This window comes from Coturnix japonica, chromosome 9 (assembly GCF_054131305.1).
Source record: "Coturnix japonica strain WE chromosome 9, WE-NBRP24, whole genome shotgun sequence".
Lineage (NCBI taxonomy): Eukaryota > Metazoa > Chordata > Aves > Galliformes > Phasianidae > Coturnix > Coturnix japonica.
The window spans coordinates 6,082,456-6,098,200 of NC_140671.1; the positions used below are offsets into that span (position 1 = coordinate 6,082,456).

At 55.3% G+C, this 15,745-nt stretch overlaps 3 protein-coding genes across 8 annotated transcripts; 1 reads left to right on the plus strand and 2 right to left on the minus strand.

Moving 5' to 3' along the window:
* Positions 1–1,173: 1,173 nt before the first annotated feature.
* TRPV4 (transient receptor potential cation channel subfamily V member 4) lies at positions 1,174–7,967 on the minus strand. Of its 5 annotated transcripts, none has more exons than XM_015878523.3 (17): positions 7,890–7,967; positions 6,637–6,705; positions 5,988–6,337; positions 5,247–5,419; positions 4,928–5,080; positions 4,561–4,701; positions 4,190–4,488; positions 3,740–3,919; positions 3,514–3,672; positions 3,351–3,443; positions 3,162–3,235; positions 2,912–3,077; positions 2,720–2,786; positions 2,298–2,614; positions 1,971–2,098; positions 1,692–1,813; positions 1,174–1,616 (listed from the first exon to the last, which is right to left on the minus strand). In XM_015878523.3, the coding sequence occupies exons 3-17, from the start codon at positions 6,329–6,331 to the stop codon at positions 1,474–1,476; spliced, it is 2,559 nt and encodes an 852-aa protein (XP_015734009.1). In that variant the 5' UTR covers positions 6,332–6,337; positions 6,637–6,705; positions 7,890–7,967; the 3' UTR covers positions 1,174–1,473. The 5 variants fall into 5 exon arrangements, with proteins under 5 accessions (XP_015734009.1, XP_085412086.1, XP_085412083.1 ...); XM_085555960.1 differs by having other exon boundaries at positions 7,873–7,950; XM_085555957.1 differs by having other exon boundaries at positions 4,190–4,701; positions 7,890–7,961.
* A 67-nt stretch (positions 7,968–8,034) lies between these two features.
* GLTP (glycolipid transfer protein) lies at positions 8,035–10,071 on the minus strand. Of its 2 annotated transcripts, XM_015878499.3 has the most exons (5): positions 9,907–10,071; positions 9,393–9,454; positions 9,165–9,298; positions 8,893–9,043; positions 8,035–8,681 (listed from the first exon to the last, which is right to left on the minus strand). In XM_015878499.3, the coding sequence occupies exons 1-5, from the start codon at positions 10,007–10,009 to the stop codon at positions 8,499–8,501; spliced, it is 633 nt and encodes a 210-aa protein (XP_015733985.1). In that variant the 5' UTR covers positions 10,010–10,071; the 3' UTR covers positions 8,035–8,498. The 2 variants fall into 2 exon arrangements, with proteins under 2 accessions (XP_015733985.1, XP_085412100.1); XM_085555974.1 differs by lacking the exon at positions 9,393–9,454.
* A 642-nt stretch (positions 10,072–10,713) lies between these two features.
* TCHP (trichoplein keratin filament binding) lies at positions 10,714–15,316 on the plus strand. The gene is made up of 10 exons (XM_015878087.3): positions 10,714–11,117; positions 11,357–11,413; positions 11,613–11,681; positions 12,067–12,240; positions 12,685–12,797; positions 13,113–13,179; positions 13,592–13,764; positions 13,979–14,060; positions 14,256–14,441; positions 14,728–15,316. Exons 1-10 carry the CDS (start codon positions 10,755–10,757, stop codon positions 14,872–14,874), a joined length of 1,431 nt encoding a protein of 476 aa, XP_015733573.2. The 5' UTR covers positions 10,714–10,754; the 3' UTR covers positions 14,875–15,316.
* The last annotated feature ends 429 nt before the right edge of the window (positions 15,317–15,745 follow it).

Genomic DNA, 15,745 nt, shown 5'->3' on the forward strand with positions numbered 1-15,745 from the left:
GAAGCACTGATTGAGCACCTGGGGAAAGGACCTTGTCAGCCGTTGGGAGCACAGGTGAAGGCAATTCATGTGTGTGATCTGAAGGGGTGGAACCTGGCTGCACCTCTCTTAGACCTCATTAAAGGACTGGCTGGCGCAGGGGAAGGAGCCCTTTCTGGAGATGCTCTTTTGCTGAAGCTTTCCTCTGTGAACCTGGAATCTTCTGATGGAGGTGAGAGGTCTCTTCCTTAATATCACTTTTCTATGGTGCCGGTCCTTCTGCCATCACACCTTTGTTGTAACACCTTTCCTACTGTATTGGTCTGTCTAATTGCTACGTGAGCCCTGAGGCACCCCATCCAGTGGAAGGAGAACAGGGGTGATCCTATGATGTTACCACCATAGTGCCCACACTGACAGCAGTATGGCCACAGTGTCCCCATCATCACTGTCATGGACACGGTATCCCCATTGCCACTGAGCCATCATGGAGTACATATTATAGGCACATGGACACCCACCCCACACACAGCCTCTACCATCATACAGCCCTTGTGTGCACATCTCTGTACCTTTATGACTTGAGAATCTGCATGGGGAGAGAGGAATTGATTTAACTTCCATTGCACTGGGAAATCCCAGCCTTGTGGCCAGGACGGTGGAGCTGGGGGGACAGCAAAGTGCGTTGTTCCCCAGCACCGCCTGGCATGAAGGATGGAGCCTGCCCGCAGCTGCATCATCCCTGCAGCTCGTCTTATGATGCAGCCTGAGCCGAGAGCAGAACGCTCAGCTCTTCCTAAGTAGCGATAATGAAACTTCTTCATTCCCTCACCCTGGGGAAATACTTAAACCGCGGTACGAGAGATATATGTAAATCACATTTAAGCGGAGACGGCGCAGTTAGAGCTGACGGCGAGCCATCAGGTTCGAAGATGGAGCGTCCCCTTTTCTGCTCCATCATTTACACAGCGAGCTGCGCTTCTTTGCCACCGCGTCACCGTGCCACCAGCCGTCGGTGTCCGCTAAATCGGAGCTCCGGAGCCGTGCGCTCCCCCAACAGCGGCATTACGCGGAGTGTGCTGCCCTCCGGTGGGAGTGGGGTGCTCTGCGAGATGGGCAGAGCAACGAGTGTGCACGAGGGGTGTGCATACTGCGATATTCTCCCTGCTGATCGCACGGGGTGAGACGAGGCCGTGGTGGCTGCTCTTTTATTACGAAATAAATAGTCGTATAAATCTTGTGCAAAATAAAAACCAAAACCAACAAAATAATCCTTGGGGCAAAAGCCATTGGCTGAGATGGTTGGTGACAGGGGAGCTCCCAGCACTCAGCTGCTGGCACAATGCAGCCAATGGTGCAAAGCGATGGCACCGGGAGACCCCCAGCATCGCCAGGAGTGGGACCCCAATGTGATGGGTGCTGCAGGGACATTGGCTGCACAGATCCCTGAGGAACAGACACGCACTGGTGCTGTGGGGCCAGGCACAGTCCTTGCTAGAGCGGGGAGCTGGGGGTATGCCCATGCCGTCGTTCCCGTGCCTCTGCTGTGCCCATGGTCCCCAATGGCACAACCACATCCTCCGTTGGACAGCTCTTGTTGAGCTCCACCACGCGTGGCACCACCGTTGACCATCGATCTGCAGAAATGGAACACTCAGAGCCCACAGCTCCATTCTTACCTGTGGGCCTAGGGCTGCCCCCACCCTGCTCACCTCTCCGCAGCCGCCCCACGGTGTGGGAGAAGCCGTAGTACTGGTACGTGTCGCTCTTCCCTGGGTCCTCGCTGATGATGCCCAAGTTCTGGTTCCAGTGGGACCAGTTCACCTCATCCACCCTGTGGAGAGGGCAGAGCTCTATATCCCATTGTCCTTGTGCCATCCCTGAACCTGTGGTGCCACTCAGGTGCAAACCATTTCACTCTAATTAGGCTTAATAAGACCCCAACATCACCAGACCTTCTGGATCAAGACACTGTAGGTCGCTGCTCTTACCTGAAGCACCAGCGGCGGTCAGGGGTCCCATCAGTGCCCTTCCCCACGGTCACCATCTCCCCAGAGCGGAATGCTCTCCGCAGGAAGAGAGGAAAGGAGCGCTCGATGTCCAGGATGGTGGTGGCCCACTGCCGGGGACACCAGGGACCCTTCAGCCCCCTGGGGATGGAGGCATCAGGGTCCCTCGCCAAGGTGATGCTGCTCAGATGGAGCTTGGCATGGCAACACCAAGGCATGGTTACCCTATAGAGTTTGGCATGGTGACCCCATGGCATGGTGACTCTATGACATGGTGACTTGGGAGGCTTGGTGCTCCCAATGCTGTACCTGCAACTTCCAGATGTGTTTGCTCTCCTTGGACACCTGGCCCACAGTCTCACCCATGAGGGCGATGAGCATGTTGAGGAGCAGCACGAAGGTGAGGATGATGTAGGTGACAAGCAGGATGATGAAGACGCCAGGGTACTTGGCACTTTCCAGCATCTCCAGGTCACCCATACCAATGGTGAGCTTGAAGAGGTCGAGCAGGAAGGTGCTGAAGGTCTGACTGTCTCGGCATGAGGGGTAGGTGGGCAGTGTGCAGTTGGAATGATCCTCACTGCAGGACTCACTGCTGGGACATGGGTTCAGGAGGGACACCAGTGCTGGAGAGGAGGGACAGAGACAGAGTCCGCGGGGGCCACACAAGGATAGAACACCATGCTGCCAGGCCTTCTCCATTGCAAGAGGAGAGTGGGATGGAGCCCTACCTGAGGCATAGCCGATCATGAAGAGCAGATAAACCAGGAGGAAGCGGAACAGGTCTTTGAAGAGGATCTGCAAGTGACAGAGATGATGGCTCTGAGCCCCATGCTGAGGGCTGCAGTGGTCCCATAGGGAAAAGACCACTTGGGTTACCCAACCACCTTGGGGAAAACCAGAAGATCCCAACACCACCACACCTTCTGGATCATGATGCTGTAGGTCCCCGTCAGCTTGAGCCCTCGAGTGAAGTAGAGTGCATTCATCCAGCCCAGGACCAAAGCAAAGACCATGACAGCCAGGTAAGCCTCAACACCTCCCAGGTACAGCCCTGCCGTGACGATCACCAGCACTGAGTAGATGAAGCTGCAAAAGGGGATAACTGCTGCAAACCACTGTCCCATCAAGTGGAGGGTTGTTCCAAGAGGTCCCATGGGCATCCCTGCTTACTAGAGCAACTGGAAGGAGCCATCGATGAAGAACGAGTTCACACCTGGGCACTTTTTCATGAAGAGATCTTTGATCTGGAGAGAGAGGAGAGGTTGGAGAAGGGCTGGGTTCCAGTGTCTGGAGGGCGTTGCAGTGGGGCCAGTGCCTGGGAACATGAGAATATCACCACCCACTCCTGATGGCACTGACATTGGAGAAGAAGAAGAGGATGCCGGTGAGGAGGGTGATGATCTCCCCGGCCAGCCGCAGGTAGTCAACTGTCGTAGTGTAGGGGTATGGTGGCTGTGGGGAGAGAACACATCATCAGCACAACCCCAAGCCCACGCTCTGCCCTGTGTCCCCTGGCACTCACAGGGCCTTCCATGGGGCGGTAATAGGCGATGAGGGTGAAGATGATCATGGCACAGAGGTAGGAGATCACACTGATGTAGAAGGAGACGGCACCGAACTTGCGCCACTTGTCGCGCAGCAGTTCATTGATGGGCTCCACAGCCAACATCTCATGGCGGTTCTGTCAGGACATGGGCAGCTCAGTGGGGAACCCAGCCCTGTATCCCCACCCCACGTTCCCTGCTCACCTCGATCTTGCTGTTGTAAACGAGGATCTCCAACACAGACACATCCTCCCCGCAGGTATCCAGTGAGGAGAGGTCATAGAGTGAGGAGTAGACGGGGCCATACGCCCAATCCTTGAACTTGCGTGAGAGGTGCCGGACGTCCTCATCCGCAATCTCCCGGCGGATGATGTGCTGGAAGATCTGATGGGGGAGCAGGGGGATGGATGGCCATGGGTTGTACCATTGCCACCCATGTTTGGGTGCTGGGATGCTGCAGCGATCCCCAGATTGGTGTAGTTTGTACATTTTTAACCAACCCACATCATGATGGTGAGCAGTGGGAAAGAACAGGCTGCTTGGGGAAGTGGTAGAGCAAGGGCCTGGGGTTAATTAGGGAAAGGATGGGATGCAGAGAGGGTTTAATTAGCCAAGCTTCCCAAAGCACATCCACCAGCCCCAGCGCTGCCATACCCCGATCTTGCCGGTCTTGGCAGCCATCATGAGTGGAGAGAGGCCATCGTTGTTGAGCAAGGCCTCGAGGTTGGTGTCGGGGAAGAGCTTGGCACACTTGATGAGGAGCAGGTCGTACATCTTGGTGACGAACTTGGTGTTCTCACGGGTGTTGTCAGCAATGGCAACCAGAGCATGCAGCACAGTGTTGCCACGCGAGTCCTGGCGCCTCAGGTCTGCCTGCTTGTGCCCATTCTCCGTCAGATAGTGCACGATGTGGGGCTGGTTGGTGCAGGCAGCCAGGGAGAGGGGCAGCTCTCCTGCGGGGACAGCACACGATTGGGGACAGCCCTGAGGATGCGGCTGTGGTGCCATCCATCCCCTCTGCTCACCAAAGTAGAAGTAGCCACCCTCATCCTTGGGCTGGAAGAAGCGACCACGGGCCTGGGCGTGCACATCAGCTCCCTTCTCCACCAGCAGCTCCACGTAGTGCTTGCAGCGGCGCTCAATGGCGATGTGCAGCGCTGTCTGACCTGCATTGCATCCCCGTCACCATGCTCCCCATCACAACCCAAGATTAAGACCCCTAGAATCCCATGCTGCCCCCCAGGTTGGTTCCTGAGCCTCCCATGGGCTTTCCATCCCCACACCATTCCCAAGCTTTGCTGGGTCCTCCATCCTTCCTAAATCCCCAGTACTTTTGTCCTCAAACCTCCCTGTGGCCCCCCACCTCCCCAGGATCCCTGTATATCCCCCCACCTCGATAGTAGACATCACGGAAGGGCGAGTTGATGAACTCCCTCATGTTCCCCGTCTTCTCGGCGATGTCCAGGAGGATGGGGATGGTGTCATTCCTTCCTGCACTCAGGTTGAGCAGCGCCTTGGGTAGGCACGTCTTCCCTGTCGAGGGCTCTGGGAATGGAAGGTGTTGAGACCCCAACCCACCAAACACCCGGTGCCCCCTGGGTGCTGCCACTGGGGCTGTGCATCTCTGTCCCTATGGGGACATGAGGTTGCTGGTGGCCCTCTGTGGTCATGGTACAGCAGGGTTATGGGTCAGCCCACTGCAGGTGCTCACCTCGGAACTCCTCATCTGTCAGACGCTTCTTGTGGGTGAGCAGGAAGGAGAGGAGACCCTCCAGGCCGTCTGGAGACCCCCGGGAGACAATGTCAAAGAGGATGGGTCTGTTGAACACCTTGAGGACGGGCGGTGGGTTGGGAGCCGGCCCTTTGGTGCCAGCCACTGGCTTCCTGCAACAGAACAGCACAGCCGTGCACTGGGGTTGATTCCTTTACCCGTGCCTCAGTTTCCCTCCGGTGCACCCATCTAGGGTGCTCCTACATCCCATCCCTGGGTCATCACACAGAGCAGTCATGCAGTGATGATACCAAGGGGACAGATGCTGCCGCATTTAGTGCAGCACCATGGATGGGGTGCACCCCTCAGCCCCACTCGCAGCCCACAGCCGTGCAGTGCCAGCGGGGTCCCCCCAGGTGTCGGGCACAGACGGGCATTGTGTACCCGGCTGCGGGCGGCCCCCCCCGGCTCCGGTTTCCTGACGCAGACCCAGGGCGGAGGCTCTCCTGAAAAGCCCTTTCATGCCAGGGCAGCCAGACGCCCGCACCGGAGGGAGCGGCCACGGCACAGAGCCGTCTTTCACGGCGCAGGGAAGGGAGGAGGTGGGGATGGGGAGGGGGGGGACGACACACATCCTAACCCCATGGCACTGCGGGGCCGCAGCCCCACGGCACAGTGTGTGTGCTACATAAACCACTGCACCCCATGGGTGCTGGTGGCCTCGTGTGCCCCCATACTCACTCCACGACCCTCCTGCGCCAACGCTTGTTCTCGCTGGGGTGCTGCCTGTAGGTGCCGTAGTCAAAGAGGGAATCCATGGGGGCTTTCTTGGGTCCGGGGACCACTGATGACTCGTAGATGGTGGACTCCAGCAGCTCCATGGGTTTCGGGGGTCCTTTCCGGAACGCCCCATGGAATTTCATCCGGAGGTTTTGCTTTCCATCCCCAGCACCGGGGGGACCCCGGGATGGTTCAGCAGGAGATGGGGTGTCCTCCACCTCAAACAGGTTGGCCAGTGAGGAGAGTGGGAAGGAATCATCCCCCAGCACGTCCCCAGCATCACGGGGGTCTTCAGGGTCTGCCATACTCCTCTTTGAGAGCAAAAGGAACCTGGAGTCACTCCCCAGCACCCTTCCCATCCTATGAGCACCCTATGGCCATACCCCATAGTGAGAGCAGGGTTACACCCTGACTCTGCCAATATTTGGTGCCCCCCAGCCCACTCACCCGGTACAGCACAGGGATAAAGCCTGGCCGGGAGGCCAGCACATATATATATATTTAATAAGAAATTGATTTTGATAAGAAATTGTGGATTTTGGTCAGAAATGATGGATTTCAATGGACACACCTGGGCTCCCCCCCAGCCCCACTCCCCACCTAAACACACCGTGAAGTCCCGAAGTGCTTCAGCCCCAGCACTGCCTCTGCCTCCCAGCAACACGCTCAGCCCTCAGCCCTGTGGGGTTCAGAGACAGAAAAAGCACATGGGGAAACGTATCATTTTCTGCAGCTCCGTATGACAAACCACAGCGGACCACGGGCAATGGGGTGTGCAGCCCATGGAGGTGCAGCATCTCCTTCTGGCTGCCTTTCCTGCATGACATTCCACGAGCACCTGCCAAACCCCATATCTCACCCACCCGACCCCAGGCAAACACGAGCCTCATTCTCTGAGTGTTCCCGTTAGCAGACAGGGAATGAATACACAGATCACGGAGCACCCAGAGTCTCTGTGCTGTGCTTCAAATCCCAGCCCAAACCACAGCAAAGCAAGGCTTTGGAGAACAGCATAGAGGGCACAGCCCAAATATAGCCCAGGCTGCCAAACCATGGGGCTGCCAGCACTGCAGGGAGGGGGAATGCACAGGGTGGGTCTGAGCAGGGCAATACATTGCAGCCCTATATTCTGCAGCCCTATATTCTGCAGCCCCGAGATGGGGGATTCCCCATTGGCAGCAGCAGTGGGGATATAGGAGCAGAGCCCGGTGTTGTGACCCCAGCAGGGGCATAAAGAGAAGTCATGCATCCCATCCCATGGCCCCGTCAGCTGCAGGAATGTGCCCATGGGGTCAGTGGCAGTGGGGCAGAGCAGGTGGGGGGAGGAAGTGTTGGGAAATGTCGGGCCCCAAACGGGGCACTCCCACGGCCCGGCCGCTGCCAGGAAAGGTGTTGTCAATCGGGTTGACTTTGGCTCTTTCAGTTATTTGGGTTTTTTTGGTTTTCAGACTTCCTCACCCCACGGAGGGAATGAGTCAATGGTTGGCAGAACACAGCACGGCCCCGCTGCGCTCCCATAGACATCCTAAACCTGACGCAGCCCCCTGCCCACCCCGGGACGATGGCAATGATGGCACTGCGGCTCACAGTGTGCTGGGCAGTTCAGCTGCCTCATTACCGGGCTGTGCCACACGAAGAGAGGGAAGGGGTGGGGGGGGAACCCAGCGCCCACCCCAACCATCCCCATCCCCTTCCCAAAGCCAACAGCCCCCGCTGCGTCCACTCACACCGTGGGGCTGTGGATACGACTTTCCGGCTGCCCGCGACCCCCGCAGCCCCCGCAACCCAAGTCCCTGCCCGCTGCCCACCCCCATCCCGTCTCCTCCCGCCGCCCCCAGCCCCGTACCGGTCCCAGCCCCGTACCGGTCCCTCTGTCCGTCCCTCGCAGCTCCCGCAGCTCCGCCGTGGCCGCGGGGCCCATCCCTGTCCCCGTCCCGTCCCGTCCCGCCCCGCTCCCCGCCCCAGGGCCGCCCCCGGCGCAGCCCCCGCCCCGCTCCCCGCACTGAGCTCCAGGTTTAAGGTGAGATTTATTGAGTTGTGCTGGTGAAAGGTCCTTAAGGCATCCGGCAAATAGAGCTCGGAACATCCCGGCATCGCTCCCATCTGCAGCGCTGGAAGGGTTGGAGGCAACGGGATGGTCATGGCTTGGGATCTTCCATTCCTCTGCTGTGGGGTCAGAGAGGCGTTGGGTGCCCGGAGCTGTGTGAGACCCAAAGCCCAGCAGCACCAACAGGATGCGGCCACCCATCAAACGTCATTCCCTGCAACAGCTCCTGAGGAACGTGGATTTTTTTCCTCTGTGCTATAAAAGCTTGGGAAATCCCGAGGTGCCCCCAGGGTACAAGTGGTTTATTGCTTGAATTTCGATAGAAAATGAATGATTCTTGTTAGAAAAAAAGGCCTGTCGGGTGCAGATCCGCAGCAGGATGGGGTTTGAGGAGCGGAGCGGCCCCGCTTGTTGCTCTGACCCCATTAAGCTTTGTAGCTCAGCTCGGCGTTCATCCGGGTGTACATCTCATAGATGGCATCCAGGATGGGAGTCACCCTGGTGAGGAACTGGTGGATCTTCTCAATGCTTTCCTCCTCCTTCACCTCTCTGCCTTTCTCCAAAGCCTTCAGCAGGTCTGACTTGTAGGGCAGCGCATAGACCGAGCCCTGTGGGATGGGGTGAGAGCAGAGCTGAGCCTTGGCTGTGGGGATGCCCAAAAGCCAATGAGACCCCCATGTCCCACTGCCCACCCCACAGCGGGGTGACCCCATGAGCAGCAGCTTATGGCACCTTAGAGACATGGCATGGAGAGGATGGCTCATCTCAGAGGTCCTTCCCAACCTTAATGGTTCTATGACCCCCTGGCCCGGCTCTCACCATGAAAAGCTTCTGCAGCATCCAGCCGTGGTATTTCTTGAGGGCAATCTCATAGGCTTTCATGGCATTGACACGGATGAGGTTGGGATGCTCCTCATCCCGCTCGCCATCGGAGATGCTCTGCAGCAGCACCAGCATGAACTTCAGGCCCCTGCCATGAGAAGGAGGCTGGTACCGTGACCCCAAACCCGCTGTGGGGTGACACTCTGACCCTGAGCCCTACACGACCCCCAGCCCCACATTAGGGCTGATATAACAACCCAATCAATCACCTCTTCAGCCACATCAGTGCCAGAGTGGCTCCGGTCTTGGGCCATGCAGCACCGTGCATTTCCTTCTCCACCTCCAGGATGTTCTGCAGCGTTTTGAACTTGCTGGGGTTGGACTCATAAACAGCCCGGATCTTCTATAAGGGTACAGAGGTTTGGGGTCAATGTGGGCACCCACAGCCGGGTCCTGTAGTGCTGTACATGGGGTAGTGACCCCCCACAACCTCATACCTTGATGTTCCCAGCCAGGTCGGCTTTGACGGGTGAGTACACGATGGGTGTCCCCAGGCAATCTGCGGGGACAGGGGGTCACAATGGCTTCGCCCCGTGCCCGGCTGTCCCCGTATGGCTCCGTACAATGGCGCATTGTATGGAGCGGAGGTTCGGCCCCGTTCTGCCCCATTCTGTCCCGTTCTGTCCCGTTCGGCCCCGTTCCATCCCTGTACACCCCGGGGGTTGGGTCGGGCCGTTTCCTAACGCTGTCGCTCAGCGGGTCGGACGGGACGAGCCGCCACACCCGGCCCTGACGCAACTGGGGCGGGACCGGGGGCGGGACCGGGGGGTGCGGACCGGGACCGGGACCGGGCCAAGGGGTGGAAGCTGGGGGGGGTGTGGGACCCTATAATGGGATCCCGGGACCGGACGGGGCTGGTGTTGCTGAGCGTTCCGTGCCCGCGGGTGGCGGCGTCCCGGTTCGGTCCGGTCCCGGTCCGGCAGGTTCCACAGCCCCTGGCCCAGCTCTTACCGAAGAACGGCGGCAGGTGGGACACGGCCTCCAGGAACGGCAGCGTCTCGATCTGTTTGTCCGCCGGCAGCGGCCGGAACTCGTGCTCTAATAGCAGCGCCATGAACCGACCCGGCACGGACCGAACCGACCCGGCACCGACCCGGTAGCGCGCCACGCCGAGACACGCCCATCAATGAAGCCAACCAATGGGTGAGCACGGCCCACCGAGAGGCGGCCAATAGGAATGAGAGGGCGGGACTTGTCCGGGTGAGTGGGCGGGGGTTATGGTAGAGGTGGGCGGAGCTTATCGCAATGTGGGCGGGGCTTACGGTGTGATCCCGGTATCATGTGGGTCGGACCGGGACCGGACCGGGACCCGCAGCCCGAACCGATGGGGTGGGGGGGGGGGGGGTATCCGCTGTGCCTATGGAGCACCCAGTGCCTATGGTGCAATCACAGCCGTCCCACCGGGCTCACTGCAGGCGCTGCGATCGGGTGGCAGTGAATGATTCAGCCGGTGTCCCGATGGACGGAGCTTAATGAGCCGAACCGGGCTGAGCACGAGGCCCGTCCGCATCCCGTTACAGCTCCAATACAGCCGGACACCTATGGGCGCTATGGATGCGCTGAATGAGGCGTGGGGCGGCTCCTGACAGCGCCCAGCAGTGCTCAGGGCCAGGAAACACAAACCTTCCACCGTGCTGAAATATTCACAGCTCCATTAATACTTAAAGCACTGCAGCTCATGTATTGCGGCCTCATCCCGACCCGCGAGGCCGATTCGTTCACCCCGATGCTTTTTGTCCCTCGGCGCTCCCCGTACCCGTTGCCATGGTGACCCTCGCGGCCTACATTAGGGCCTAGTGATGGCGCAGTGGCGGCCGGCGCAGGGCCGTGCTCTGGAGCGGCAGCGGGAGAGGGAGGCGAAGAACCGGCTGCAATGGGACACGTACAACCGCTCCTTCCAGCTCGCCGCATTCTCCTGCTCCGCTCAGGCCCGTTGGAGCGAGCCGCAAAATGCGGGCGGCACGAGCTCGGGGCGGGGTGAGGAGGAAGGGATGAGGAAACGCAGGGAGAGGCTGAGGGAGATGCTGGGCGCTGAGCGGGACGCGCTGGAGGCTGAAATACAGGCCGAGATACGAGCGGAGCCCGGCGGGATGGAGGAACATGGAGGGGTGAGGAAGCGCTGTGAGGAGCTGAGGGCGGCACGAGAGGAGAGGAGGAGGCAGGTGAGCGATATGGGGGGGATGGGGCTGAGCTGGGCTGTGTGGGACCCATATACTGACACTGCTGTGTGGGACCCATATACTGACACTGCTGTGTGGGACCCATATACTGACACTGCTGTGTGGGACCCATATACTGACACTGCTGTGTGGGACCCATATACTGACACTGCTGTGTGGGACCCATATACTGACACTGCTGTGTGTGAGACCCATATACTGACACTGCTGTGTGTGCTCAGGTCGCCGAGAAGCTGCTGCGGGAGAGATGGAAACAGAACAGCGAGGAGCTGAGGGAGGTGAGGAATCACGGCACGGGATCCACCCAAGGGTGCTCTATCCCAAGGGTGCTTTATCCCAAAGTCCATCTGTTCCCACTGCCTGCAGTGCTCAGGGACACCCACAGCTCCATCAGTGCTCACAGCACCATCCCCTGACTGTGGGTGTCTGCAGGTGCTGGCAATAGAAAAAGGCTCTGACAGCGCTGACTCTCTGCAGGTGGAGTCAGAGCTACACAAGAAGAACGTGGTGGAGTCCTGGGGTGAGCAGCTGAAGCAGAAGCAGCAGGTATGTTGGAGCTGCATGAAATATGTGGGTTGTAAGCAGCTGGTGTTCCTGTACTACCTGGACTAGGAGCTGGCTATTTGTTTTCTTTTGTACTATATAGTGACTGAGTTGGCCTTGCTTGTTCTCATAGTGGTGGGAGGTTCTGGTGTCTGCAGGATGCTTGGAGTTGATGGGAAGTATCTCATCTCCTAGAAAATCCAATGTTATCTGCTGAACAGATCTATTTAGTCTCATTTTCTCATTTCCTTCCCTAGCACATCTTATCCTGTGTCCTTCAAATAGGTGTCAGCTTCCAGGAAGCTGATTTGAGCATCTCCTGAACCACAGGCTGTTCCTTTGAGTTTAGTCTAACTTGAAATGCAATGCTTTCTTTTGGCTCAATAAGCAACAAGCAATGGAACGAGGAGAGAGAAAGCTTCGTGAAAATGAGTGTGAAATGGCACGAAGGGAAGCTGAGGAAAGAATGAGACAAGAGGAAGAGAAACGTCAGCTGGAGAACAAGAAGCAAGGGGAGCTGTTGCTTCAACAGATAGAAGAACTGAAATTACGGGAGGCAGAGGTAACCTTCAGCTTCTCCTCATGTAGGAAGAGATTTCATTGCTTCACTTGGAAACACAGCAATGCTGACTTGACCTCTTCCTTCCAGATTTCCCCCTAGATTAGATCTGGAACAGTCAGCTGTGCCTTGTAATGCAGATCTCTCTGTGAATACAGGCATGTTAAATTATGTCTAATACTCTTCATTTGCACCTCTTGAAATGTGGGCACCCTTCTGTGCTGTATTGGATGTAGAAACACTGCAGTGTGAGAGGTTGCAGTGGCTTTTTCAGCTGAAGCTCCTCACCTTCTCTCTTATGCTGTGAGTCAGTAGGATGCAAATGGTGTGGAGTATCTACCACGATTATGAGTGTGGTACAAGCTGGTACTGAGGCTCACTGGGATGTCTTAGCTCTCTGAAGCACTCCCTTGGTTATTGTTTGTTTCTCCTTTTCAAAAACATTAGGCAGCCAAGCTGAAGAAAGAGCAAGAGGATTTATTAAAGCAGCAGTGGGAGCTGGGAAACTTAGAAGAAGAAAGAAAGCAAATGGAAGAGCGCCGGAAGAAGACTGAGCTTGGGTATGGGACCCATGTAGCTCTAAGCAGTGGTGGATGGGATCTCTTCCTGTGACTGTGATAGTACTTGCAGCAGGAGGAGATGTTTTAGATAGCAGGGGTGGGCAGCAGATGCTTGCTTGTTTTGTTGGAAGTGCAAGAACAGCAACGAGCATAAATGCATTGGTGCCATTGCTACTTTTTGCTCATGTTAGAGGTAGCAGGTATCTCTGTCACCTCTGTGTATTTTATTGTTGTAAATGTACTTTCTGGAATGCTGATAAACAATATAATAGGGCATTAGAGATGGTCTGAATTTGTTTTGTTTTCTTCCTTCAGTCGCTTTTTGTTGCATCAATATGATGCCCAGTTAAAGAGACGAGCCCAGGAGGTACAGGACGAGCTGGTAAGAGGAAAATACCTTCTGATTTATGCACTATAGATCATAAAATCATAGAATTACCCAGGTTGGAAAAGATCTTGAAGATCATCAAGTCCAACTGCAGCCTAACCAGTACCCTGACTCTAAAAACCCTCCACTAAATCATATCCCCGAGTAGATACTGCCTGCTGAAGGAACTTGTTGTGTTTCATGTATGTGTCTGCCTCCAGTGCCTACAGATAAGCAGTTAGGAAGCCTCTTCTGGCTTATGAACAGGGCTGGAGTGAAAAGATCAGAGAGAAGCAGGCAGTCAGAGTGTGTTTCTGAGGACACCCTTGACACTATGTCACCAATGATGTGTACAGAGTACTAAAGTACACAGGCTGGAAGCCCGCTGGATGGTTATTAATCTTTAGGGTTTTTTTTTCCCCTCAAGGAAACAGACAGACAAATCTTATTAGCCATCCTTGAGAAAGAAGAGGAGGATCAGCGCCACAAGGCTGAAAAACGAGAGCGAGCTGTTGCAGACGCTGCCTGGATGAGAAATGTCATTGAGGAACAGCTCCAGTTAGAAAAGGAGAGGGAGGCAGAGCTACAGGTTATTTATAGGTGCGTATGCAGCTCTGTTATACATTGTCAAAAGGGAATGTATGTGCTGGATGTTCTCCTCTGTGTGGCAGAGCTCATTTCTGTTTGTTAAATAGGTGATCATCTAGAGGTGGACACTAAAAAGAGGTGCCTGGTAGGCCTTGCTGTTGTAGAAATGTGCCTGTTTATTTAAGTAAGGAGTAACCTCAGAAAGGAATCTTTCTTTCACCTTCAGGGAAGAAGCTAAAAAAATGTGGGAGAAGAGGGAAGAACAATGGGCAAAGGAGAAGATGGCCAGAGATCGCCTGATGAATGAGGTGAAGGCTTCTTTTAATGAGGTGTCTCTTGGTCTGACAAAGCTGTTGTTCCAGTTGTGACCTTCCAACCCCCAGAGGGTCACAGCCTTCTGTATTCGAGTCTTTCTGTTCTCCTGATATATTTTTCTGATAACAGTTTGCTTCTATGTCTGGTCTCTTCCTTATCTTCTTTCTTAATCATCTCATTTCACACAGGTCCTCGCAGGCAGACAGCGCCAGATCCTGGAGAAGATGGAGTTAAACAGACAGGCCCAAGAAGAGTCTATAAAGTATCGAGAGCAACTGATTAAAGAACTTGAGGAGGCAAAAGAACTGACAAGGCGAGAGAAAGAGCAAGAGAAGGAACGGAAGATAGCTCACAGACAGGACTTGGAAGCTCAGGTATAGCATGCTTTTCAGAGAGATAGCTGAGTATTGAAAATGCTGTTGCAGGATACTAACACAGGTTAGGGATGTTTCTGGTCCCAAATGCACCAGCAGCCTGGTCAACAGCAGCAGGCTGTTTACGTTCAGGTGTCTGCACAGCCACTGGCTTTGTTCTGTAACCTGTTGGCTGAGCTAGTGTGTCTGTTCAGTCTCACTGTGCTAGAAACCTGCTGTGGTTCTGCCTCCAACCACCTGTGTGTTCTGACCTGGCTCTAACAGCCCTCATCTTGTCTCTGCTCAGATGACAGAACAGCGCTTAAAAGAACAAGCGGAGCGGGAACGTCAGAGGGAGGAGGATGAGGAGGAGAGATTAAACAAGCAGCGCTGTGCGGAGTTACTGCAGCAGGAAGCCAGGAGCATGGCTGAGCAGGGCTACTGCAGCAGGTAGCAGTGCAGCAGGGAAGCCTACAAGTCATCCTAATGCTCAGGTGCATCAGAGGAAGGATGACAGTCTCAAATGTGAAACTAAATATTATCAGTTGTTAAAGTTCTTGCTGCAGTGCATCTCTGCTGTTCAATCTTTTCCTTGTCTGTCGTGCTGAAAACGAATCTGAATTTGAGTTGCTCTGCTTAACTTCATGCCCAGAAGACCATGTTTCTCATACTAAACTAGGAACAGGCAACTTACCTCTTTGTCATTTAATAGATAGTAGCTAGAAGAGCCAGAGAAAGCTGGAAGGTGATGTTACTGCACTAGAGCATCAACTAAGAGGGACTTATTTTTCTTGGAAGATCATCTGTATTTTCTATCACGTATTCTTTGCCTGCTGGATAGCATGTGTGCAAGATTAATGGTAAAGCTCATAAAGTAGCTATGATTTTCTGTTTCACTGTTGTTAGCTCTATGGTTACCCAAAAGCAGCGTGAACCTGAAGGTTATGATCCTTTCAAACTGAGGAATGAGCACAAAATGAAGCTGTGGGTGACAAGAACACTGTGTTAAAACAGCACAGGAATTAAACTTCTGCTGTGGACCTAAAATGTGGAAGAACCTGTGCCTCCTATGGAACAGGAACTGTGAGCCTCCAGCTGCTGTTTTCTATTTGAGCTTTAAAGGCCCAATTCCCACCTGTGAAGGAGGACATGCCTGGAAGCCCCTGCTGTCCTTTAAGGGTTCCTTCATGACACATCTCAAATCAGTAAGGTAGATAACTTGGCAGTAATTGTTAACATGCCCAGTTCCTTCTCCAGGACATGTTGAAGGCTTCTGTAAACTTTGCTCTAATTTTTTTCCCCCTCACTTATTTCACAACATAATA

Excerpts from the sequence above, each read along its gene's own strand:
- TRPV4 (XM_085555957.1), bottom strand. The coding sequence starts at position 6,331 with ATGGCAGACCCTGAAGACCCCCGTGATGCTGGGGACGTGCTGGGGGAT. Across the intron at positions 3,236-3,350 it reads TCCTCTTCTTCTTCTCCAAT|ATCAAAGATCTCTTCATGAA; the intron begins GTCAGTGCCATC and ends CTCTCTCTCCAG. Across the intron at positions 1,814-1,970 it reads GACCGCCGCTGGTGCTTCAG|GGTGGATGAGGTGAACTGGT; the intron begins GTAAGAGCAGCG and ends CCCTCTCCACAG.
- GLTP (XM_015878499.3), bottom strand. The coding sequence starts at position 10,009 with ATGGCGCTGCTATTAGAGCACGAGTTCCGGCCGCTGCCGGCGGACAAA. Across the intron at positions 9,455-9,906 it reads CCACCTGCCGCCGTTCTTCG|ATTGCCTGGGGACACCCATC; the intron begins GTAAGAGCTGGG and ends CTGTCCCCGCAG. Across the intron at positions 9,299-9,392 it reads ACCTGGCTGGGAACATCAAG|AAGATCCGGGCTGTTTATGA; the intron begins GTATGAGGTTGT and ends GTACCCTTATAG.
- TCHP (XM_015878087.3), top strand. The coding sequence starts at position 10,755 with ATGGCGCAGTGGCGGCCGGCGCAGGGCCGTGCTCTGGAGCGGCAGCGG. Across the intron at positions 13,180-13,591 it reads AGGAGGTACAGGACGAGCTG|GAAACAGACAGACAAATCTT; the intron begins GTAAGAGGAAAA and ends TTTCCCCTCAAG. Across the intron at positions 14,442-14,727 it reads GACAGGACTTGGAAGCTCAG|ATGACAGAACAGCGCTTAAA; the intron begins GTATAGCATGCT and ends GTCTCTGCTCAG.